Below are 22,014 nucleotides of genomic sequence, written 5' to 3'. Positions count from 1 at the left end.
CTAGCGTCCAGCAGGGGGCGCGTATAACCCAGTGTGGCGATTAAATCATTCTGTTGAAACTGCTGTCTCTTAAATCAATTAAGCTGCTGAAGTGCGTTTATTTAAACAACGAAGTTCAGACCAATTGAAATAATACTGCATCGTATTTAAACGATGTAGATTAAATACTTCAATCCCGTCGACTGGAAGACTCCATTGTGTTCGAATGTCAGAATGCAAAAAGCAGATTTGTTTCTCAATAAAGCTGTAACAGACTCTAAGAGAGTTATGAATGAGCGGCCATTGAGTAGAACCAAACCGGTGAAGCTTGAATCCAATAAGTGACTTGCAGTAAGCAACGGCGTCAAAACCAAGCTGAGACCATCAGGGTGACAAATAATGTTCCTAAATCCCGTGATTACAAGTCTTCATGGGAGTTACGATCCTTGAAGAACGAAAACGTTGTACCATCCGGACTTGCTGTTTGATTGCACATTGCGTTGGACCGTCCTAACCAGATCTGTTTTTTTTTTAGTTCTCGAGTAATAAGTGTACTGTTTGTTATAGCAGTGATACTGTACAGTGCGAGACAAAGCACAATAGGAACTAACCTGAAAGATCATTTTACTATAATTGATCCAAGCACGGCGTAGTTTAGGGGCACATTTTAAATATGATAAAATCCTACTTTGTGAGCTTTTTATATTCCGAATGGCAATTTTTAAATAACGTTCTAAGAATATAAGTTTACTCAGGTGAGTTAAATGAATCAAATGTATAAATACAAAAAACAACCACAATTTAACACATTGATTTTTTTATTGAAAGTGAGAGAATTCAACAAAAAACATATGAATTTACCCGAATAACCAGCATAAACGAGATACGCTTTCAATTTAACCTATATAGCGCCCATTCAGAAGAGGGACTTTAAAAAAATCTCTTCTGTACTGGAGTGAAAAAGACCTGAGGTTTTCCTGCCTTTGCGCCTCTCCATTTATATCATACCAGGTTAACATAATTTGTGAACTTGTTGTTAATTGTGTTAAGTGTTTGTAGGCGATTGTAACATCTATGCAATGATGGCACACTGTCTCCTTCACGTGTCACAGGCAGGATAAACAACAACGCATCACATATAGAAACATTTTCTCTTTCAAACCAACAAGCGCTAAATATTTTCATTTACAATATATGCTCATGTAAAATGAAAACAAAATAAATGCAACGAGTTAAACTCTAAATATTATGTACACGCCAATGTACAACTTTGAATAAATTAATACCAATTTGCATATTCTGGGATCCTTATAGCTTATTTACAGAATTACTTTTTTTAATTACATAAATATTTCAGATACAATTGTCCGTCAGAAAATTACAGATCTTCCACAACTGTTAAAGAGAATCAGTTTTAATGACGGTACGTGTGATTTTTATTTCCATCCCTTTTTGAATATTTTTTTTTTAGATTTTTTTGGATGAAGCTTCATTTTTTTTTCTTTAAAAAAAAACAACAAAATAAAATCATGAAATAAAATCTACCAACCGGCCAGTCCAATTTATGTCTGCACCACCGTTTTTCTGATTCCTACTTTAAAGGGAGGGACGGCCTCAAGAGTCAATTGAACTGACGCGCTGCCTTCACTTGAAACGCGTGTTTGTGTCCTCAAAAAGCTCGCTTCGCTTCTCCCGCCCTGTCCGTCTCGGTGCCTTCTCACTCTCGCCCAACTCCCCACCCCGACAGTTTCTTTTCGAGATTTATTTGCAGGCGTCAGTAAAAAAAAAAAAAAAACACCCTCCAGAAAGCATCCTACTGTTCTGAGTCGAGACCTTTCTGGAAATTTGCTACCGATGCTTAAAAAGTCCTTTTTTTTTTTGTTTTGCCTTCCTTGGGAATGACAGTGCAGTGCTCGTTTTACTTTCTGGTTTTGTCATGCGTGGGATTGTTCCTCCTGTATTAATAAGTTTCTATGCTTTCTACTGGTCCCCCCTGTCCAAGCGCAAATGGTTCACTCAGTGTGCTGTACAAAACGAATTCCTAATGACCCTTCATCTTTCAAGTCATCGTGAGCCCCGTCCTTCCATCACTTGGGGGAGTCCCTGGCTGGGGAGCTTTCTCTTTGGGTCTCCAGCCCGCTGACCAGTCTCTGGATGTTCTGTAGTTCATTGATCGATTCCTTTAGGGGCGTTTTGGGGGAACTGGTTCTTTGACTAGCGCCCGACTTGTGGCTGTGGTGGTCGGGCACCGGGCTGGTCTCCCTGCTGCCCGACTTGGAGGACTCGGATCCCGGGTTCAGGCTGCTTGGCAATCCGGTGGTGAGCAGGTTTGTGCTTTGCGGGATGGACACGGGAATCTGGTAAGGGTTGAACCTCAGCCTAGGCCGGGAGCTGCTCAGGAAGGGGTTGCGGGAGAGCGACGTGGCGGCGCTGCTGGTGGGGAGAGCCGAGGCGGCGGCGGCCGCGGCCGCCATGTAGGTGTAGGGATACGGGAACAGTCCCCCAAAGGTCGGCATCGGGATACCCTGCAAGCACACAGACACCCGGAAACGCGCTGAGTACAGTCAGGGAAGCATGCGGAAAACCAAACACTCCTGTATTACAACATGAAGATGATCGCCCAGGCCCTAGTTTAGGGGGGTGGAGGGGAACTGACAGCATTGTTTGCTTAGCTTGTCTCAAAGATAGCTGAAACTGCCGTCAGACGAACTGTTGATGCAGACTGCTTTATCCCAAATCAAACATCACCGCCCCCAATTATGGTAAGTTTCCTTACAAGTTAATGCTTGTCCAAGAATTTTCAAAGAGAATCGTGCAGTTTCATGTCTCGAAGAGGCTGGAATCACACGAGTGTATTGACCGCCAGAGCCACCCCCGGGCCAGCATATATTGATAAAGGTGTAGGATGCCTCTCTAATGCAAAACGTGCTTCGCGAACTGCAGGTCTCTGCAGCGCAGACCGGTCAGCACCCAGCGTCCAGCCGGTCGCCAGACTTGTTGATCCAGTGTCACCAGTCAATATTTCACTCGACGCGTGCTAAAACTGGTCTGCTCAGCAGTGTATCGATGCGCGTAATCTAAACGTTTGCGAAACCCGTCTTTATATGATATATATATATAAAAACATCTAGAGCAATAATCTGCTGCCAGCTAGGGTATTCTGAATACCTCGACTTCCACAAACTGCTGTTGCACCGCATCTGTGCTTTAAGATCGTATCAATCACGTTACACACGCTGAAATGCTTTAGAAACAGGGATCGATCTTTTACTTGAAAATAAAAAAATATGCATAAAATCTCATTACAGAGAGCTCCAAAATTTTGACTGTCCTGTATGTCTGTTTTGTGTGTTTTAATCTGCTATTTCTTCGTTAAAAAGTCAATTAAACGGGTATCGCCACTAAAGACATATTATAAAGATGTGACTATATTGGGTAATATGTAGATGTATCTACCCAGTCTCACACCTGCACTGCTCATGTATTTTTGTCAGGACTGGATGAAGTATGACTAGATGTGAGGCAGCAGGCATGCTGCCTTCTGCATCGAATTGTGACATTTGAATTATAGTAATATAACTTCATGTCAAAGTAGAAAGGTACTTTTCAGTTAGGACATTTTTCAGTTTAAAAAAATTAGTGTTGGAAAGAATCTTCCAAAGCAGCCCATTCTGCAATTACAGCGATTCCAACACCGTGGCAGAGTCAAAGAACAAACCCCATAGGTGTAAGTAACACAGTAAACAGCACTTTCCCATCACGTCCATTCTCTGAAGAAGCAGAATCTGGGCCTTCATTTAAAACAGGACGTACAGACAAGTCAAACCGCAGCCAAATGTGGGTTTAAGTTGACAGGGACTGTGGAGGACAGATGCAATCCCCCTTCTATGAATAATTTGCAATTGTTGTAACAATATTGACCTGACTACACAGTCTATTTTAATGTGCAGGATGCTTTGCATTTAGATAAGATGCGGCACGTGCTGCTGAACTGCACAAAGCCGGGGCAAAGGGTGGGGCTCGGCGCAGGTCAGCGAGCTGGTCGGGTTCTGGTGGGAGAAGGTGTGTAGAGGGTGTGTAGAGGGTGTGTAGAGGGTGTGTAGAGGGTGTGTAGAGGGCGTGTAGAGGGTGTGTAGAGGGTGTGTGTAAGGGCGGCGAGCTCCTCTTACCTGAGAGGCCAGCATGTGCTGGGACAGGTGGAAGGGGAAGGGGGTTGGGGTGCTCCCTGCGCCCTGGGCTGTGGAGAGGGTGCCGTTCTCCAGGCCGCTGGACACCGACGCCAGCAAGTGCCCCATGCCCATTGCCGAGAAGGCCCCAGGGGCCATAGCGAACTGTCCGGGGTGGATGAAAAGAGGCTGCCCCGTGTTCAGGGGGTTAAAGAACTGCTGGCTGTGCAGGCCGGAGAGGGCCAGGCTTTGCAAGTGTCCAGCGCTGAAGTGGGAGGGACTTTCTGTTTGCACCATGAGGGGCGCGAATCCGTCCTTGGTGCCACTCAGGCCGCCGCAGTCCGCATCCTTCTTGGAGGAGTCCGTCTCCTTTCTGTGCCTGCCCTCCGACTTGTCCTTCTCCAGGCTCCTGATGCTGAAGATGGAGTCGGCGTCTTTCCTGGAGTCCGGGTACTCGTCCTTCTTGGCCGGGCTGGGCTTCTCCTTCACTCGCTCCTCGCACCGCGGGCTGGCCGGGGAGGGGGGCTCGGGGCCGGGGCTGCCCACCCCCGCCGAGCGCTCCTCCTGCTGGTCCAGCTCCTGGTCGCTGTCCGCGCAGGGCTTCTCGTCTGCTGAGGGGGGACGACAGACACACTGAGTGTGACGGCAGCCACGCACACCTCCCGTGGAGCTCCTGGCTCTCGGGGAACTCCAGGGCCCGAGACCGAAGGGGCATGCATCTCAGTCAAGTAAGGGATGATCAACCGGGGAACATTTATTGTTATTTCGCCAGATAATTGGAAAGGGAACAAATCCCGATTGACAGTGAGGGTCTGGAGGCCCAGTTATGCAGCAGAGCATTTACTGGAGCGCTCTGACTGAAGCGCCTGACTACATCAGCGTCGCTACACCGCGGATTTGAACCCGCAACCCTCCTGTCCAACATCCGCGCCACTGCTTCACGGTGCTGCCTAAGAGTTCCTGAATCCGACACGGAGATACCCAGACGATTGTTTCAAGAGCTCGGTTCAGATTTAGTGTTAACGTGTCTGCTCCGACCACTTCCTTCCTGCATGTCAACAAAGGGGTCTCGGGGAAACTGCAGAGATTTCCATCCCTTTCAACCGCCAGTTCTTTTGTGTGGGTGTGTGCATATCAAATCAAACTATTATAATGGAACAAAAAATAAAGATTCAACTTTTATTTGAACATCATCCTTTTTATTTTAAGATGATGATTTGCTTCCAAGCATTGAGGCAACAGCATCCTCGGAGCCTGCCAGACTGAGAGATGTACCAGAGCACGCGATTTGCCTCCCCATCGTGTCTTGCGCGGATTATAGATTATGCGCGTTTCTGACCCGTTAATAGAACAGCTCCCATCACGTGCCCAGCACTAAAACTGCACACGCAGGGATTTGCTATCCAGAGCTCTGCAAACTCTGTGTTTCCAGAGGACATTGAACGCGTTGTGCAGCCTCTCCTGTTTACCAGTATACCGCGGACAGCTTTTTAAACCTTCTGTTAAAAATTGTCAGTATAGCCTATTGTTTGTGAGGACTACAGGGACCCAGGGCGAATACCTGCACTGCAGTCTTTATTAAGACCGTTCAAGCCCAGTTCGGCTTCGACCCTCGTGTTGACGGCAGCTTTCATTAACACAGTGCGTGTTTGTAATAGAGCACCGTGCGATTTAAATATTGTTTGTGGCCGGGCTGGATTTATTCAAATCCCAGCAGACGCTCACGTGATGAATAAATACACAAATTCGAGGAAAATGCTTTGCAAAACCACGGCTCGCCGCCGAGTGACACCCGGTCGGCCGTAATGACGTAATCGAACCTGGCCTGACAGCGGCGCTTGGGAAGGAAAACGGTGAAAGCGGCCTATATAACAGAAAGAGGTCACAGAGCGGGGAAGCGGAGGAAGACGTGTTAATACCACTCTTCTTGTACAGCGTGCTTCTTGAAGAAGACCCCCAAGCTAGCTCTGAAGCTGTATGTGTTTTCCTTTTATTTTGGAGTGAACTGCTTGTTCCTTTATCTTTAGTCCTGGCGTCTGTTTCATGTGAAGCACTGTTGGCATTTATAGAAAATGTCCGAACCTTTATTTGTCTTATAGATTTCAGTGTATTTCTTATCTGTAGGTATCCTACTTCTCTCAGAATATTTCACCCTGTAACAGGACCACAAGTACTTTAAATATCAGATTTTGAATGGAATATCGTGGTTCTTCACTGTTAAACCTATTCGTTTAATATGTCCAACAATGTTGTAAATTGATACAGAGAAGACCTTTTTCTGATCATCTGCTGAAGTGGGGAGGACGAAGAGCAACAGTTAAGTAAAACTTTGTAGCCATACCCCGACTCGCCCGGCGGAACCGCAGGGGGCTGGACGCGGGTCCCATCGGGGACTGTGCAGCTTCCCTGCCGGTGGTGGGTTCGCTCGAAGAGGCGTCCGAATCGCCGCCTTCCCGATCCGCTTTGCATTGATCCTCATACATACGTAGCGAGGGTAGAGTTAACTGCTTCCTACAAAAAATGGAGTAAGAGATATAATCTAATTGTCTTCACGAATCTAAGGCAAATCTGTATACCAAATCAATCAACCCAGTTACCTTGGATCTATATCGCATTCACTTCGCTGGAGCCAGATAACTATTTCACACACATGAGATGGATTGCATTGTTTTGGCTGTTGCACATCTTCAGAGAAATAGATGATGCCTCCTTTCTAAAGTACCGAGAAGCGACGGTAAAACAGTTTAAACTACAAGTGTGTGTGTGTTTTTATTTTTCTGGTTTTGCTGAGATTGCGAAAAAAAAATCGGAGCATTCATTGATTACACATCTGCTACCCTAATTAAACCAAAGGCAAAACAAAATCTGCCTTCAAAAACTGACAACATGGTCTGTTATGAGAGAATTATTCTCCCCTGATATCACTTAAAGTCAAGAAGTTTGCTCTCCTAGCGTGTCGTTTGGGAGCTGAAGTGGAAAAAATATTCTAAATGGTGGAAATTCAAATAGATGAAACCAGACAATTTACCTTTTTTCTCTTCTTCCGTTGCCAGTGTCTCTGAATCCCTTGGCAAACGGGTTGTTATCAATTTTAAGCTGTGTGATCTGGAAAGGGAACATCAACATTTATCATTGCCTCACAAAAACCGGGAACACGGTGTCAGCAGTACCGTACATAAGCCTGCCTGTCTTTATCTGATTAAAAGCATCAAACTCCGAATATCTCTTGTCTGGAACAAAACTATTCAGAAACGATTCATGAATGATAGACCATTGAATGGTTTTACAGAACCATGTGTGTTTATTTATATGCACCATACGGTACGAAATGCTTCCAAATGTAGTTATGAGCACACAATTCAGGCCTATATAACCTACTACGTGTGATAGGTCATGCTTATTTTGATAAAGGTTATTGTATAATTGACTGTTTACTTGTACTTTTAAGTCGCATTTACCAGCAGTCAGTCTACGGTCCATCTAATAATAAGACGCCGAAATAAAATGATATTCAATGAGAGAAAGTGTTGGGTCAGCACGGAGCGCATCTCCTAGAAGAGGTCATTGATATATCATATAGTGGCCTCTTAAGATTGTTTTTTCCCCCAATTAGTTCTTTCGCGTACGGCACCCTGTTTAACAAGCCGCACGGTTTATTAAAAATGATGCTGAGGTTTGGTTTGAATTATTAATCGAGTTCTAATGATGGGAAGTTATTTTCACTGCCCCCGAGAGAAAAGGCGGCGACTCAACATCGCTGCGTTGGTTATACCGCCATCCCTTTCGGTGAGAGAGCGAGGCGGAGAGACGGAAAGAGACTGAATTATGGTGCTGGCGACGCTGAATTATCAATTATTCATCGCGTGTTGCATTTTTTTTTTCTATTTGGATATCGGGCAAAATCGATCCTCTCCCTGCAGTGAGTTTTCAGTAACCGTTATGTGATGTTTATAATTGCTAACACTTTTGCATACTCAACATAAAGTTATTATACATTGCAGAATGGGCGATTGAACATCGCCCGTTCAATGATCCAATACAAGCTACAGTTCTCATTTAATTGAGCCTTTGTGCAGCACAGTGGAACTGTACCACAGAAAAACGTAATAATACCTCTATAAAGTTGTTGTTGTTAGATAGATAATACTTTATTAATCCCGTAGGGAAATTGATGATTGTTATTATTATTATTATTATTATTATGATTATGATTATTATTATGATTATGTATTGTTGTTGTGTCTCATCGGTGACGCTCGTGTAGTATTCGTGTTCATCAGTCCAGTGCAGCGCGCAGATATCTTCCTATGTGTGATATTGAACTGTCATGCTGCTGTGATCGCGACGCTGCCCAGCCCGGAGTAGCTCGCGGACATACTGGGGAGCCTAAGAGCCTTCTAATCGATTGTGACTCTTTGCCATAAACTTTACGATACCAGCAGGCCCACCAGGCCTCTCGGACACAGCCGTCAATTAGCATCCGAGGGAGGGGTAGAGGGGAGAATTAGAGGAGAAGAAAAATAAATACTCCCCTCGAATTTAGGAATTACTGACACCTTCCCCCAAACCAGAAGCAAATCACCTGTCTTAATTCTCCAGAAGTTCAAGAGAGCTACGCGCTAACTAGACGAGTTTAATTCTATCACGAAACATTAAACACAAGCTGCGTTTTCCTAATAATATTATCTTCTGATTGGATATTAGTACTTTAAACTCTAAAAATCCTCTGAGCAAATAGAATCTAATTTCATATGCCACAAATAGCAATCACAGTCATATTAATGCTAAAATATTAACAACAATATTTTAATAAAGAGTTGGCAATATGGAACATATGTTTTTTCAGACGGATAAGAGGCCAGTAAAGGATTTGATTTCCACACAGTTATTTATTAATGCCCACTTTACAGAATACACGTGGAACATGAACGCGCGAATCTAAAATCTACCCTTTTTTCAATTACTATGTAAAACAAATTAAAACATATCCCATTCCTTAGCAAGAACCAAAACGAGATCTTACAAATCGCAATAATAGAATACCAGCTACATAAACTGTGGCGTTCGAAAGCTTGAGTTTCACACAATATAGCTTTTAGACACTCATACGTGAAGATTACGGTCCACTGTGCAAACATATAACAGAAAAAAAATAAATGCGGAAAAATGGAATGTCATATTGCGTCCGTTTTTTGGTTTTGTTGATTTGGTGTTGTGCTTTCAAAATTCAAAATAATTATTATTTAGCTGAGGCTCCAAAACCCGGCAACCTGGAAGTTATTTTTATTATAATTTATGTTCACATAACATACCATGCAGATAAATCTAAAAATAAATAACTATAATAATGGCGGCGCTTACATGACCCAGACAATGTCAACAAAAACCAAGCAGAATCCGGTATCTTTAAGGTGCATAAAGAGGTGATCAAATGAACCGATTTATAAATATCAACCGTGACTCACCTTGTCGTTTTGATAAGCAGTGACAGCGATAAAATCCGTCTCTGGGAAGACATACGTCCGAAAAGTGCTGTACGGGAGCTTCAGGATATCGTTGGCTCTCACAATGTGAAATCTGGGCTGGTACTTATGCATAGAATTGAGGATAGTCTGGAACATAAATAAAGTAACATCAGATTTTGCTTCTGAAAAACGCTTTAATATAACCCTGTATGAAGAATTAATATCTAACTCAAATTATTCACTGTATACAATATTGAGTTTATACACCTCCAGGTACACACCACGCCTCGTCGGAATTATCATTACTACAGATTAAATCGCATTCTGCACTGAGCATTGCAATAGACTACGCGCTTAATCTTTTAAATACGACACATTTAGAATTTAATTTATAACATGTTTGGAAATGCAAATAACTTTTTAATTAAAAAATCCCGGAGGGCAGGCTATGAGAATTTTATTTTCGTGTTCTGGAAGAAAAAAAACCGGTACCGACATAAGTGCATACACCTGAATAAACACCGGACACTCTGATCGGAGCGACCCTGCTGTCATGTCGTATTACACTTGGTTTATATAAAAAACATCGGTTATTTCTATGCCATAGTAACCGACTTCTGGTTTTAGTGGCATGGCAGTTTTTCTGCCACTTAGGAGAGGCGGAGTGGATTTATTTTAGAAACATTGCACGATCCGTCATTCAGGCGTGCAGACTGACTGCACGGAAGACCCGGGACGAGCCTGTGTCACGACTCCAGCTTGCAGCCTGATAGAAATGTATCCCAGTAACACGAAACGTGAAGACAATAACACTTCAGGGATTGTGTGTAAAACTTGTACTTGTGTATTAAATCGTTGCCCCCCACCCAAAATAGGTCTATTAGTGTTTTACTGCGGGCTAACAGATGACTAAGTACCGTAGGGCATTGTGTGTTTATTCTTTGTTAAATAGGTAATATAACATACATACAAACGCACGAGTTATTCAAGCAACAGAGATTAAATTTATACCCACATACTCGGCGATTACGTGGAACGGGACCGGCAGGGTAGCACATTTTAATACATGGGAACTAGAGGCAAATAAAACCTTAGATGAAGTTTTTAAAAAGGACTGGGTGCCACAGGTTGCAAATGCGCACGCCGCACATGTAAAGCTTCTATTTGTGTGCGGCCATTTGTTTACAGTGCCTTGGTTTTGAGTGAAGCAAAGTACAGGTGATAAGTCTAGTGCAATTTGCCTCTGCTGCTTTTAATTTTCATGGCACTGTTATTAAGTCCTCCCCTGCTTGTCTTCCCTTGTACGTCCACGCCACACTCAAGGGAGACTCGGTACAAACGCTTCGGGGCCTGGAGTAAGTGGCCACGCATTGTATCTCGGCGCTGCCCCAGCCATCAGCCGCGCTGGGGAGACCTGCCCAGACGTCAAAGGTCGCTGTGAGTAGCTGGCCCGTTCAATACAGCGAGCCTGAGTGTCTGCATCTCCTCATTGACCTGCCCCTTTCCCTTGGCTCTGTCCTCATCAGCCCCCACCGCAGGCCCTTCCGAGAAGCACGCCAGTCTAATATACAGTAATATGCATAATATATATATAATATATATATAGTTTGCATATAGCTGCTGTATCATTGCGAAGTACCATTTGTACTCTCCGCTCGAAAATTAACTCTCTAGCTATACAGTAACGCACTGTGGCATTTGTATTAATAGATAAAATACTCGCTTGTCAAAGGGTTTATTGATCCAGGTCTGTCTTCGGGCTTTAAGTTGAAGACTATTTTAAAGTAGAAGCTATCTTTAATTTCCCCCTCAAAAAAATAAAGATAAGCGTCTAATTAACGTCCGTAAATTACGTTTCATATATATAATTGAAATGCTGTTTTTTTTTTAAGTTTCATCTGACCATTTTTTCAATTTTACATGTTTACTTCTTTCGCAAACAGGAGATATAACGTTTTTTTTAAAGAAGCTCCTCCGTACCACAATACAAACTAAGAATAATGTAACGTTTCATCAGGAATTTACAAAGCCTTAATATCAACCACTACCATCCAAATGACCGACAACACGAAGGTTATGAAATATTGCTTTATATTAGCAGTGAACTAAATTCAATCTGCTGGCTGTAGCCAGTTCTGGTTCTGTACTATTTATTTTTTCATTGTTAATTGACATATATTTTAATACTTTCAAGGGTGGTATCTATAAATCATTGTTATAACATTCTTGAAATTAAATATCGAATCATTTTATACGAATCATGAATCAGCATTTATAAAGAAATCTCCCGAAAACAAACAGCAAATTAAAATCCTCCATTCATGCATTTTCGCTCCATGACTTAAAGAGTACTTACAAATCCGTGTTTGTCGGAGATATTGTTAGTCAGCTTGAGCTTGTGAAAAGCGACAGGCTTGGCCATCCACTGCTCCCCTGTAGCGGGGCTGTCCGGGTGGATGTACATTCTCTTGGGCATCTCCGGGTCGGCCTTGCCCGCCACCATCCAGCGGGAGTTGTGGAACTTGTACCGGCAGTCGTCGGCGGCTACTATATCCATCAACAATATATACTTGGCCTTTTTGTCAAGACCGTTGACTCGAACTTTAAAAGGAGGAAACATTCTCCTGAAACAAAGGGGAAAAAAAACACAAGGGCAAAATAAACTCCTTGGGAGCGATCTGTCGGCTGAGCAGCCGGGGCGAGGAAGCGCTCGGCGGGCGTCTAGTTACTGAGCAAAAAACGTGAAGCCCTTTTCTTTCCCGTCATTTCTGAAGACTTGTTACTTTTCCCCCCCGAGTCGTGCTTTTGTACCATCACTGTGTTTCTGCCGGACCAAAGAAATAACGAGGAGTCCAGCTAAAAACATGTTTGTTTGTTTTTTATGAAAAAGCGGCCCCATGGACGAAGATATTTAGGATTTATCAGCGTTCTTTTTTATTTACCTAATCGGATTACTCGTGTTTGACTTATTTTTGTACCACTAAGACGTGCTGCATTACAATTAATATCTAAACACGATTAATGATAAGTAGGACAATCTCTTACTTTTTCTGCTAAAACTATTAAGGCGCTAAGAATGCAGAACACTTTTCATACAACTTCAGATTTCTGAAGGCGACGATCTAAGCCGGTGAACAATCTTTGAAGAATATTTATGACATTGACCTATCACTTAAATCACAATCTTCTTTTTAAAGTGACAGGCTGTTTACAAAAACCAGAAGCTTCGGTGTCATGACAGAACCACGGTGTGATCCCGACACTGGCTTGGTTTTGTGGAGCAAATTCCTGGAATTTTTTTTTCCAGGCTCAATTTTTCATCTGTTCTTATGAAATCGATTTTAATAAGGATCGGGGACTCTGCTAAAACACAAGACGCAAAAAAAAAAACGTTTTATTCTGGTGTTTTCGGAAATTCACGACAAAACGACATTGAATTCATTTCGGTCTCTCATACTGAGAACTGAAACATTTCTTAAAATTATGATTTTTACACACAGTAATTCAAATCTTAAACCGTGCGCTGCCAGTGTCTATTCATGTAAAAAATTAAGATTATTATAGCCTGCTCTTTAATATCCTACATCAAGCAATCTGGATTTTCCGTAGTAAAAAATAAAGTTAGGAGAACAGGCCATTCAGCACACGAGGGAATATATATCAACAGCGGATTCTGGTCTGTTACAGGCTGGGGTTCTTCTGAACTTGTTCTGTAAAATCGTTACAACAATGTGAATTAACTACACGGAGATTAAAAACTGTGGTGGGGGGGAGAAATTGATACTGGGTAATGGACCTTCTCCTACCTCCCGGATTTGGTAATCACCATCTCAGTTCCCAGTTTGTGAAATTGGTCCCACAGTTCCTTAGCTTCCAGCGTGACTTTCGGGTCGTCCTCCACCTCCTCCTCGGGCTCCAGGCTCTTCAGGGAGCGCAGATGGGCCGCCTGGTGATGGTGCCCCAGCGCCGGGTGCAGCGCCGCCTCAGCGGCTCCCGCCAGGGTAGGGTCCGGGATGGGCTTGCCCAGGGCGCCGGGGGGCAGCGTCAGCGCCGGGAAAAAGGAAGGCTGAGCCGCCGCTAGGAAGGCTGACATGGGGAAGTCGGCCGGCCGGGGAGCGTGGAAAGGGTGATACGCCATGGCAGTCCCTGTGAAAGTTGGATCTCTCATCGGTGCATCCAAAAATCGAGGTGGAATTAGTACAGGCAGTTAGACTGATTTTTTTTTCTCGCTCTCTCTCTCCCCCAACACAGAAGGTACGTTTTCCAGAGACGCAAAATAACCCCCCTTCGTTGGCTCGCAACGGTAACGGAATGTCGACAGCGGTAGAGGGGTAATGAAGAAGAGGGAAAGGGCTGGCTCGTTTCAAAGCTGCAAGGAAAAAAAAATAATAAAAACAAAAATGGAAAAGGTCTGATTTCGGATAGTCCGGCTGCTGCTGCTGCTGCTGCTGCTTCTCCGAAGTCCCGCCGCAATAACAACAACGATAATAATATTAGTCAGCGGGATTCTGCATCGATGCCGATGATTTTGGAGTTTCCTCTCTTTTTTTTTTTCCTTTCCAAAAAGTCGCTTTCAGCACAGGCAGGATCGCTCTGCGAAGGGGGATGCGCCAGCAGGAGTGATCATTCTCCACAGTCCCGGAGTTGAAATGGTTAGATCTTGCCCCGCTCTCTGTAGAACTGTGACTATCTCACATGTCCTTCCTGCTCCGATCCCAGCACTAATGAACCAAGCCCCCTTGATTGCTCATTTTACGCTTTCTGGACCAATTGTGGGCCTCTATAGGCGTGGTTTTGACAGCTCCGGCCAAGACCGAGACGAGGGAGGGGGTGGACAAGAAGGTGTCGGAAGCATTAACAGTAAGAAAACATGTCAACAGAATAAAATATTAACCAATGACAGAGAAAAGATCGGGAAATCCCACCCCCAGCTCCAAGCCAAACACCGGGTCAGCCTCCCATCTGTGGCCGGCGGAGAGAGCGCCTCGGTCGGCTTGCGTTTAATAATTTTACTAAACTGCTCTGCACCTTGTCTGAGGCTCGTAATGCACACCCATATAACAAACATAACCTAAATGAATTAGGATTAAATATACATTTGGATTATTCTTTTTTTTTCCTCATTCGCGAAGCCGATATAAATATATGTAACATTACACAAATTACTTGACATATTATCTACATCTTACGGTTTTATTTAAATATTTTAAATAGTAAAATGTTTTTTTTTTTAAATAGTTTTGTTTCTTGGTGGAATCAGAAAGCTATTCGGCTTTCCTTTCACCGACGAATGTGATGTGAAACCGTAGACGTAAATTAGGCTCATTTTTCCAAGCTGCACTCGTATTTTAAATGCTGTTTTACCGTATCTGGTTGAGAGAAGGTCAGTGCATTTTTGAGCCTCGGCTCTTCGGACCTGTCATTACTCAAAGCCAGGTCTCCGAGCGTGTAAATGAGTGGGTCCCCGATTACAGACATTATGTGAACATTTTGTACATTTATTTCAACCCTGGCTGCACGTTGCTTCGCTGAAACTCTTCGCCCTCGCCGGTGGCTTCTCGGGAGAGGACGGCAGCCCACGAACCGGACATTGTCGTTTTAAACATAGCCCCCGGCTCGCTCGGGCTGCTCGGACCCAGGCGCTGCTCCGAAGCGAGGAGAAAGCCGAGCAGATGAATGCATTTCAAGGCGCAAATGAAGTGGGGGAAATGCGGTGAGTGTTAGTGTTTTCAGCGTCTGTGTCTTTAATGCTGATCGTGAACCAGAAGCTGTGTCATATAGTCTAGAAGAGAAAGCTTGAGACAGATGATAGTGAAAAATGGTTTTAATTCACCCCGTAAAATCCTAGAATACGTTTTTTTCCCCTCAAAGTGAATCAGCGAATTACAAAAAAAAAAAGCATTTAAACGAGCTCTCCTCTCGGCTCTTTACATTTAATGGAGTAATTTCCTTCGGGTACAGAAACTTCACTAAAATAACCGTGTCCCAAACATTTGGCTGCACTCGTGTTTAACTCTTGTGACTGAGATGACCTCTTCACGTTATGTTCTTTAACTGTGGCTCCCGCAAGAACCGTAGAGGTACTTGTTTTACTGAAACTTTAATGAAAGGCAGACAGAAGGATTTGTAGAGGTATCTGAACCAGTACGGATTAGTGGCTTTTGCAGTAACAATGAATTAGAGCATCGGGCACGCAGGTCCTTTTAACTTGTCCCTGAGTTACACTGACATATTGTCGGTATATGTCAGACTGTATGTAACCTTCAAGTCCCGTGTGATTCCTGGAGGGGTGAAAGCCGGCTCCGAGGACTGCTGTGTGTACCTTTAAGAAGTCCATTCGTAGATCCTTGATTAACTGGGACTCAGTTTGTTAAAGAGCCTCTTGGCGCCAGTCTGCTGACGTTCCACAATAAGAACCGTCTCTTGTCACTTCATATTTACCCTAAATTCCTCAAACGGCGCGCTCCACTCCCCTCAGTACTCGCTCCAAAGCTGAGGCTTATGACTGAGTCTTCACGCTGCACGCTCCCTGATGGCGATACTTCTCCCCCGGCGCCTTGATTCGCTTCTACGTCCGATTCCGTTGTCGGTCAGAACGGAGGTGTCCGCCACGGCTGACCCCTGGAGACGGCGTCCGATGCCCGGCAAAGATGTGTTCTGACGCTCCGGCGCCGCTTTCCCAGCCCGAACCTGGTCACTTTGACATTAAACCGAAACAAAAACTCCTAATCCGAAAGAATACAAGCAGCCCACAAATTTCTGATTAACCCCCCATCTGCCGGTGCGGCGTTGGCGCTGTGAGAGTCCGACTTGTAACCGTTTCTGCACTGAGCTGAATCAGTCTTCGGTTTTGCTCCTGTGCGTAGGATCCCTTCCGTCCGTCTATAACATTCTCTAAAATGTCGCGTTGAAAAAGAGATCTTTGCGAGTTGTGGCGCGGTAAATCATCGACGTGAGAGTAAAACGTCTTCATTCCGAAAAGAAAAAGATGACATGCAGTTTTCTGGGGGGTGGGGGGTGGGGGGTGCAAATGTTAATGGATTAATAAATGATCTTTAAAAGCAGACAAGAATCGCCGTAGAGAAAATCGCCCTGGCACCGCGAATGAAAGAGTTACATGCATGCAGGATACTCCACCGAATATCGTTGTAAGTAAATTGGTATGAATAAGCAAAATGATAGATGAGCCACAGTAATGCGTAATGTCCTTTGAACACCGGAGTTAACTCCAGCGTGAAGAGATAAGTGCATGTAAAGTTTAAAGGAAGGAAGCAATGAGACACTTTTTTGCCTATACCTGCTTGGTGAGTATGATAAAACCAACAAAACAGGCAAGAAGATAAGTATCGAGTGTGAAGAGAAGGTGTGAGCGCGCTTTCTGACTGTCCGTGCCCTGGCGCCAAGAGCTGCACTATCTCAGGGCAGTGACACACAAGCGGCAGGCTCTGCTCCCGGGACTAAAGGGCACTGTCTCTTTCCTTCTACCAGTCCCTTCTTTCCTTTTCGCGAGAAACTGGTGAACCAAATCACAGCCCGTTCAGCAGGTTTGCCTGCGTGTTGCCATAGTTATGTTCAGCCGAAATCTGCCACACGATCACATGTTCGTGGATGTCGATTTACAGGCCTGCACTGCGATCTGTAACGTCAAATCGCTCTGGGCAGGCTGGAAGATTGATACAATAGCCCATTTTGGTTCAGGAGGAGTTTGGAGTTTATTTGAAATGCCTACAATTTGTATTAAAAATGCTTTCACAATGCATGGCTTTTTAGTTATAACCTCAATACCTGCGTAGTAACTAGCAAGTTAGAATTGCTTTAGATTCTAATGTTGTTCAATAACCTATTATATTATTTTAATAAATTATTTCTGATTTATTTCACGCCACAAAGTTTCTGTCCAGAGAGACTGGCCTTTGACAAATAGGTACTCACGATTATGCAAAAATGAGTAAGATATTATTGTATTTTATTCATATTGTAATAATGCTGTTTTCTACGGAGTGTTAATGTAGTTACCGCTTCATGCGTGCATTGTTTGTAAAGGTGTTGTAAAACATAAGGAGCTGATGATAGCATTCTTTTCTCATGGCGAATGTCATGTGTTGCGTGAGGAGATTACGTACCTCATACTCAAGTAGTGGTTCAGGTGTGGTAAAATGCTGGGTTACTGGACAAAGAAATTCGGAGGGAATTGTGTGAGGTTATTGTGAACATGAAGTGATATTTTAAAGACAGACTCCTATATTAACCAGAACTATAAAATGCATTATATGTATGTTATACACACACATAGCTTATGTGTTTACATTCTCCTAGTTTAACTTCTACCGGTGCAGTGATCATTATAGTTTTACTGCAGAAACTGACGCCCGTTGTCAAAGATGGTTCTCACTCGTTATGAGAATATGGTTTAAGAACATGTTCTGCATTGTTTCCATGTATTCATTGAAACTACATAATATTTATTAGAACGAAAATGGTTCTCTGTAATTAATTAAACATAACTAGACGCTTGTGGGATTGTAGACTACTTTATTGCGTTTGAGAGCACAGTGTAAAGTTTTCAGTGTGATACATGCAAGTTCTCGTGGTAGAAATAGGGTTCAATATATATATATAGTTAATGGTCTTTAAAAATAGCAGAGAGAATTATGGAATTATTTCTTATCAGCTGTTTACTGTGGGTTTTTAATGTGTTTAGGTGTGAATCTAGGTTAATTAAGCTAAGGTTTTGTAACCAAGATAACGATTTGTAGCTGTTTAATTTCTTGCAAAGGGTGTATGGAGTTAAACTTGAGCCTAAAGAAAAAACGCGATTCTTTAAAAGCGTAAAAATAAATCAACTGTCGAACAAAATTTCAATTCAAGCGTGAAATTGGGAGACTTCGAGTACTCGGAACGAACGCATAGTTTTCCTCTTTAAATCTGTGCGATGTTTTATGAAACAAGATTAGCGCCACATGTTAATTGTTAATGATTTCGGATGTATACACTGAGGGAGATAATTATATACACATAGTTCTTGTAATTATGTTCGATTTATTTGTTCTATATATCCCGGATCTACACTTTATCTAAATGGGCACGACGTTAAGTCAAGTTTTGTGGTATTATGAGAGAGCTTGGTTCACTTTACAAAGCAGACATGCCCGCAGTTTTTAATGCTACTGTTTTATGAAAGCAGTATTATGTAACAGATTTATTTTTGTTGTAGAAAAGGAAACGATTATTTTGAGATTACTGTACAGGATAGCAAATCATAAAAAATATTATTGGGTCTAAAAAAATATTGGTCAGAATATCTCTGGTTATTCCATAGCTATGTTAATGAGATCTTATCCTTCATATTATGCAAAGATAATATGACAAAAATGTGTGACCAGTATCTTTTGCGTCGTCATTAGAAATATACGTGCTTTGTGTTTATGCGGAGGTACTGGGACGCTCTATATTATACATTTACTTCGATGCGTTTTTAAATCCTAACGGTCCCTGGTTTGTTCTTTGTAAATCAACTACCTGCAGTCTCTTTTTGAGGAGGCAGAGTTCGTATCAAACTTTACCCCCGAAAAGTTCATCCTGAAAATAAGTGAGAAAAAGTAGCGCGGGTGCAGAGTGACCTCTTCAATGAGACTCGCAGTTTCGTCCTAAAATAACCGAGCGCTTGTGACGCTTAGTTATACGCGAATCATAATTATCATTGTTATTATTGTTTTGTGCCTCGGTTTGCGCCGTTTTCTTTCTCTTTCTCCTTTCTTCATGTCTTTGCATCTATTTGAATCACCTCTCCTGCTATATTTAGCCCATAGACTTAGGCCTTGGCGCCAGGCCGTTGAAGACCTGTCAAAGTCCGTCATATTTCCCCCTGTCACACGGATATCCCCTCCCTCCCTCCCTCCCTCTTCACCCCCTTTCTCTGTCGCTCTCCCTTTCTTTATTTTCCTCCGCCGTGCACCCCGTGCCCCCATATTTGTATTCCTCTATCTTGTCCTTTGTCTAAGCATAAAGTTATCTGACGAGCCCCGGAGCCGTGATTTAGCGGCTGTGCGTGTCTGCGTGTCTGCGCAATTTGCCCTTCTTCATGCCCCCGTTTGTCTCGTTGACCCGAGCCAGCAGGGCTGCCGGTGCCCTGTCCTCTTCACTTGGATAGATTGCGAGAGATTGATGAAAAATAACAATTCTCCCAAGCAGCACTGGTAGATGAAACGGCCAATGCTGCCCCCCCCTGTCTCCCGGCTCAGAGCGCTGCCGTCAGTCTCGCACAGCCCGGCACCACCACAGTCCTCACCGCGCCCCTCGCCCCCTCTCTCTCTCTGTCACCTTCGCTCTCACCCCGAAGCAGCCACACAAAATACCTTTACTACATTACAGAAAAAAATCGAAAGCAATTCATCTTTTTTTTGTATTTTACCTGCACGCATTTTAAGCACTACCGATAGTGAATAGTAGTTATTGAAATAATTCCTCCTGAGAAAGTGCCTCGTCCGGTAAGTTCGTTCTTTAAAGTCTTTTTTTTCCCCCTCACTCTCTTTAGAAGTTTACAAACAATTTTGATTAATTATATATTGGCATATTTACATGTTTTTATGAGACGCTGTGTGGATTTACAATTGCTATAACATTTTTTAAAGCACAACTCAGTAGATTGAGTTACTTTGTTTATAGATTTATATCTGCACACATTTTGGGTTTATTCATTTCCTGCTGTTTTGACAATTCAGTAAACTAAACCTAACATGTGTCTTTGATTCACCTGATTAACTGTAACTAGCTTACAATAAATAAATAATGCTTAGGCGAATATACGTTTCTACAAGAAATACTGTTGAACTCAATTATCTTTTTAACGGCTTATACTCAAAATGATCAACTCTCCTTGAGAACAGTTTTGAAGAATAATAATTTGTTATTCTTAAAACTCGGTTTCTTTGTATGTGACAGAGCGGAGATGTGAGAAGTCAATCGCGCAGCGCGGTTAGGAATTGTACAGGTGACCTGTGTGCCTGCAGCTCAATGGCAGGAGGATGGCATCGCACACCTGTGGGTCTGCGAGGTTTTCAGCTGCCCCGGCAGGTGAGGAGGCGCTGCGTGTCACATCCACGGGCACCGCTTCAGAGCGCTGGCGTGGACGGCGCCCACTGAACTCTTGTGTTGAAAGCGCATCCTGGTTCATCACCATGTTTTAAACGACCAAAAAGTATAATTGTTGTTTATGTTGTGAATTAAAACTTCTTGAAATAATAATAATAATAAATGTAGTAGTCGTTCTCATTGTGGCCTCCGTACTGTAATATGCCCGTTGTTGCAAGATCACTCAGTTCTCTTCCTAAGCCTGTGCGCTCTGATACTGATACGCACAGCGGCAGTCTGGTGGGCACGAACTGCAGGCAGTGTGTCACGGCATTCATTAATTTATAACGCTCTTTCGCACAGGTACCATCACAGTTGTTTTTCGTCGTATCAAAGACACGTTTTGAATCAGATGTAAGGTAGCTGCCTTTTGATGGCGAGCTGTTAATTCTCATTAGCGCGGAGGAACAGGGCATTTCCAGCTGAGAGTGCCGTTCTACTTTCCTCTCCGGGCTCAGGTGGGGGCGCTAAGACATCCCTGGGGAATTTAGGAGAAATTAAATCCCAGGTCTTCACGAGCGCTTGTCGGGGGTGTACAGGCACGTACAGATATGGATTGAACTGAAGTCTCCCGGCCCTTCAAACATTGACCAGCTTCTGGGAAGGAGCCATTTCCTTCCGAATTAGTTCATTTTACTCCAGGAAGAACAGTTGAGATCCAGTCAAAAGTATGCAAATATCAGCATCTAATAGCAAATGATATTTGTGTGTTCAAACGTAATTAAAAACACTTGACATTTACAAGTAGTAGTTTATAGTTTTATTTTACGTGATTTCTAGATATAATGTTTGTGGGTTTTTTTTATATCTGAAAGATTTTTACTGCAGGTTTGAGTTTTGATCGTTTGTCCCTTTACATAGGACATTGCATTTACTTTTGTGTAAATGAAACTAAAACACAACATTTAAAAATACTCAAGAAATCTTTGATAAAGATGTAAATCTTTATTTCATGCGCAATGAGATTGTCTTGGAAAAGTGACACAATCTTGTTTTTTACTGTACTGATTGTAGATGCCATAATAGTGCATACAAATTTGTTTTATAATAGTGTTAATTTTGGATAGAAATGGCAAACGCTTTTTTACCTGATTGAAAAATGCAGGGTTATTGGCATTCCTTCGAATACGAGAGCGATGTCCCTGGCATTACTGATGACAGAAATGTTTGAAATAAATTGCTAAATTTTTATTCACGGTGATGAATTCTAATTAAAGTAACAGATGAAGTCATGAAAATATATTTTCTAATTTCCAAAACACCTGCCCACATCT

General features: G+C 43.0%; 2 protein-coding genes across 10 annotated transcripts in view; one reads left to right on the top strand and one right to left on the bottom strand.

Annotated features, from left to right (window-relative positions):
• Nucleotides 1-22,014, top strand: part of brip1 (BRCA1 interacting DNA helicase 1) — a 178,861-nt gene that overhangs the window by 124,297 nt on the left and 32,550 nt on the right. The window lies entirely within an intron of this gene.
• Nucleotides 780-16,633, bottom strand: tbx2b (T-box transcription factor 2b). 2 transcript variants are annotated; one of them, XM_088616296.1, is made up of 7 exons: nucleotides 13,417-16,633; nucleotides 11,967-12,234; nucleotides 9,611-9,757; nucleotides 7,174-7,250; nucleotides 6,487-6,656; nucleotides 4,149-4,753; nucleotides 780-2,504 (listed from the first exon to the last, which is right to left on the bottom strand). In XM_088616296.1, the coding sequence occupies exons 1-7, from the start codon at nucleotides 13,776-13,778 to the stop codon at nucleotides 2,067-2,069; spliced, it is 2,067 nt and encodes a 688-aa protein (XP_088472422.1). In that variant the 5' UTR covers nucleotides 13,779-16,633; the 3' UTR covers nucleotides 780-2,066. The 2 variants fall into 2 exon arrangements, with proteins under 2 accessions (XP_088472422.1, XP_088472421.1); XM_088616295.1 differs by having other exon boundaries at nucleotides 4,149-4,756; nucleotides 13,417-16,632.

This window comes from Lepisosteus platostomus, chromosome 22 (genome assembly GCF_059453375.1).
Source record: "Lepisosteus platostomus isolate fLepPlt1 chromosome 22, fLepPlt1.hap1, whole genome shotgun sequence".
NCBI classification, from domain to species: Eukaryota; Metazoa; Chordata; class Actinopteri; order Semionotiformes; family Lepisosteidae; genus Lepisosteus; species Lepisosteus platostomus.
Note: the sequence above shows the minus strand (reverse complement) of the source record. Positions and strands in the feature narration are given on the sequence as shown.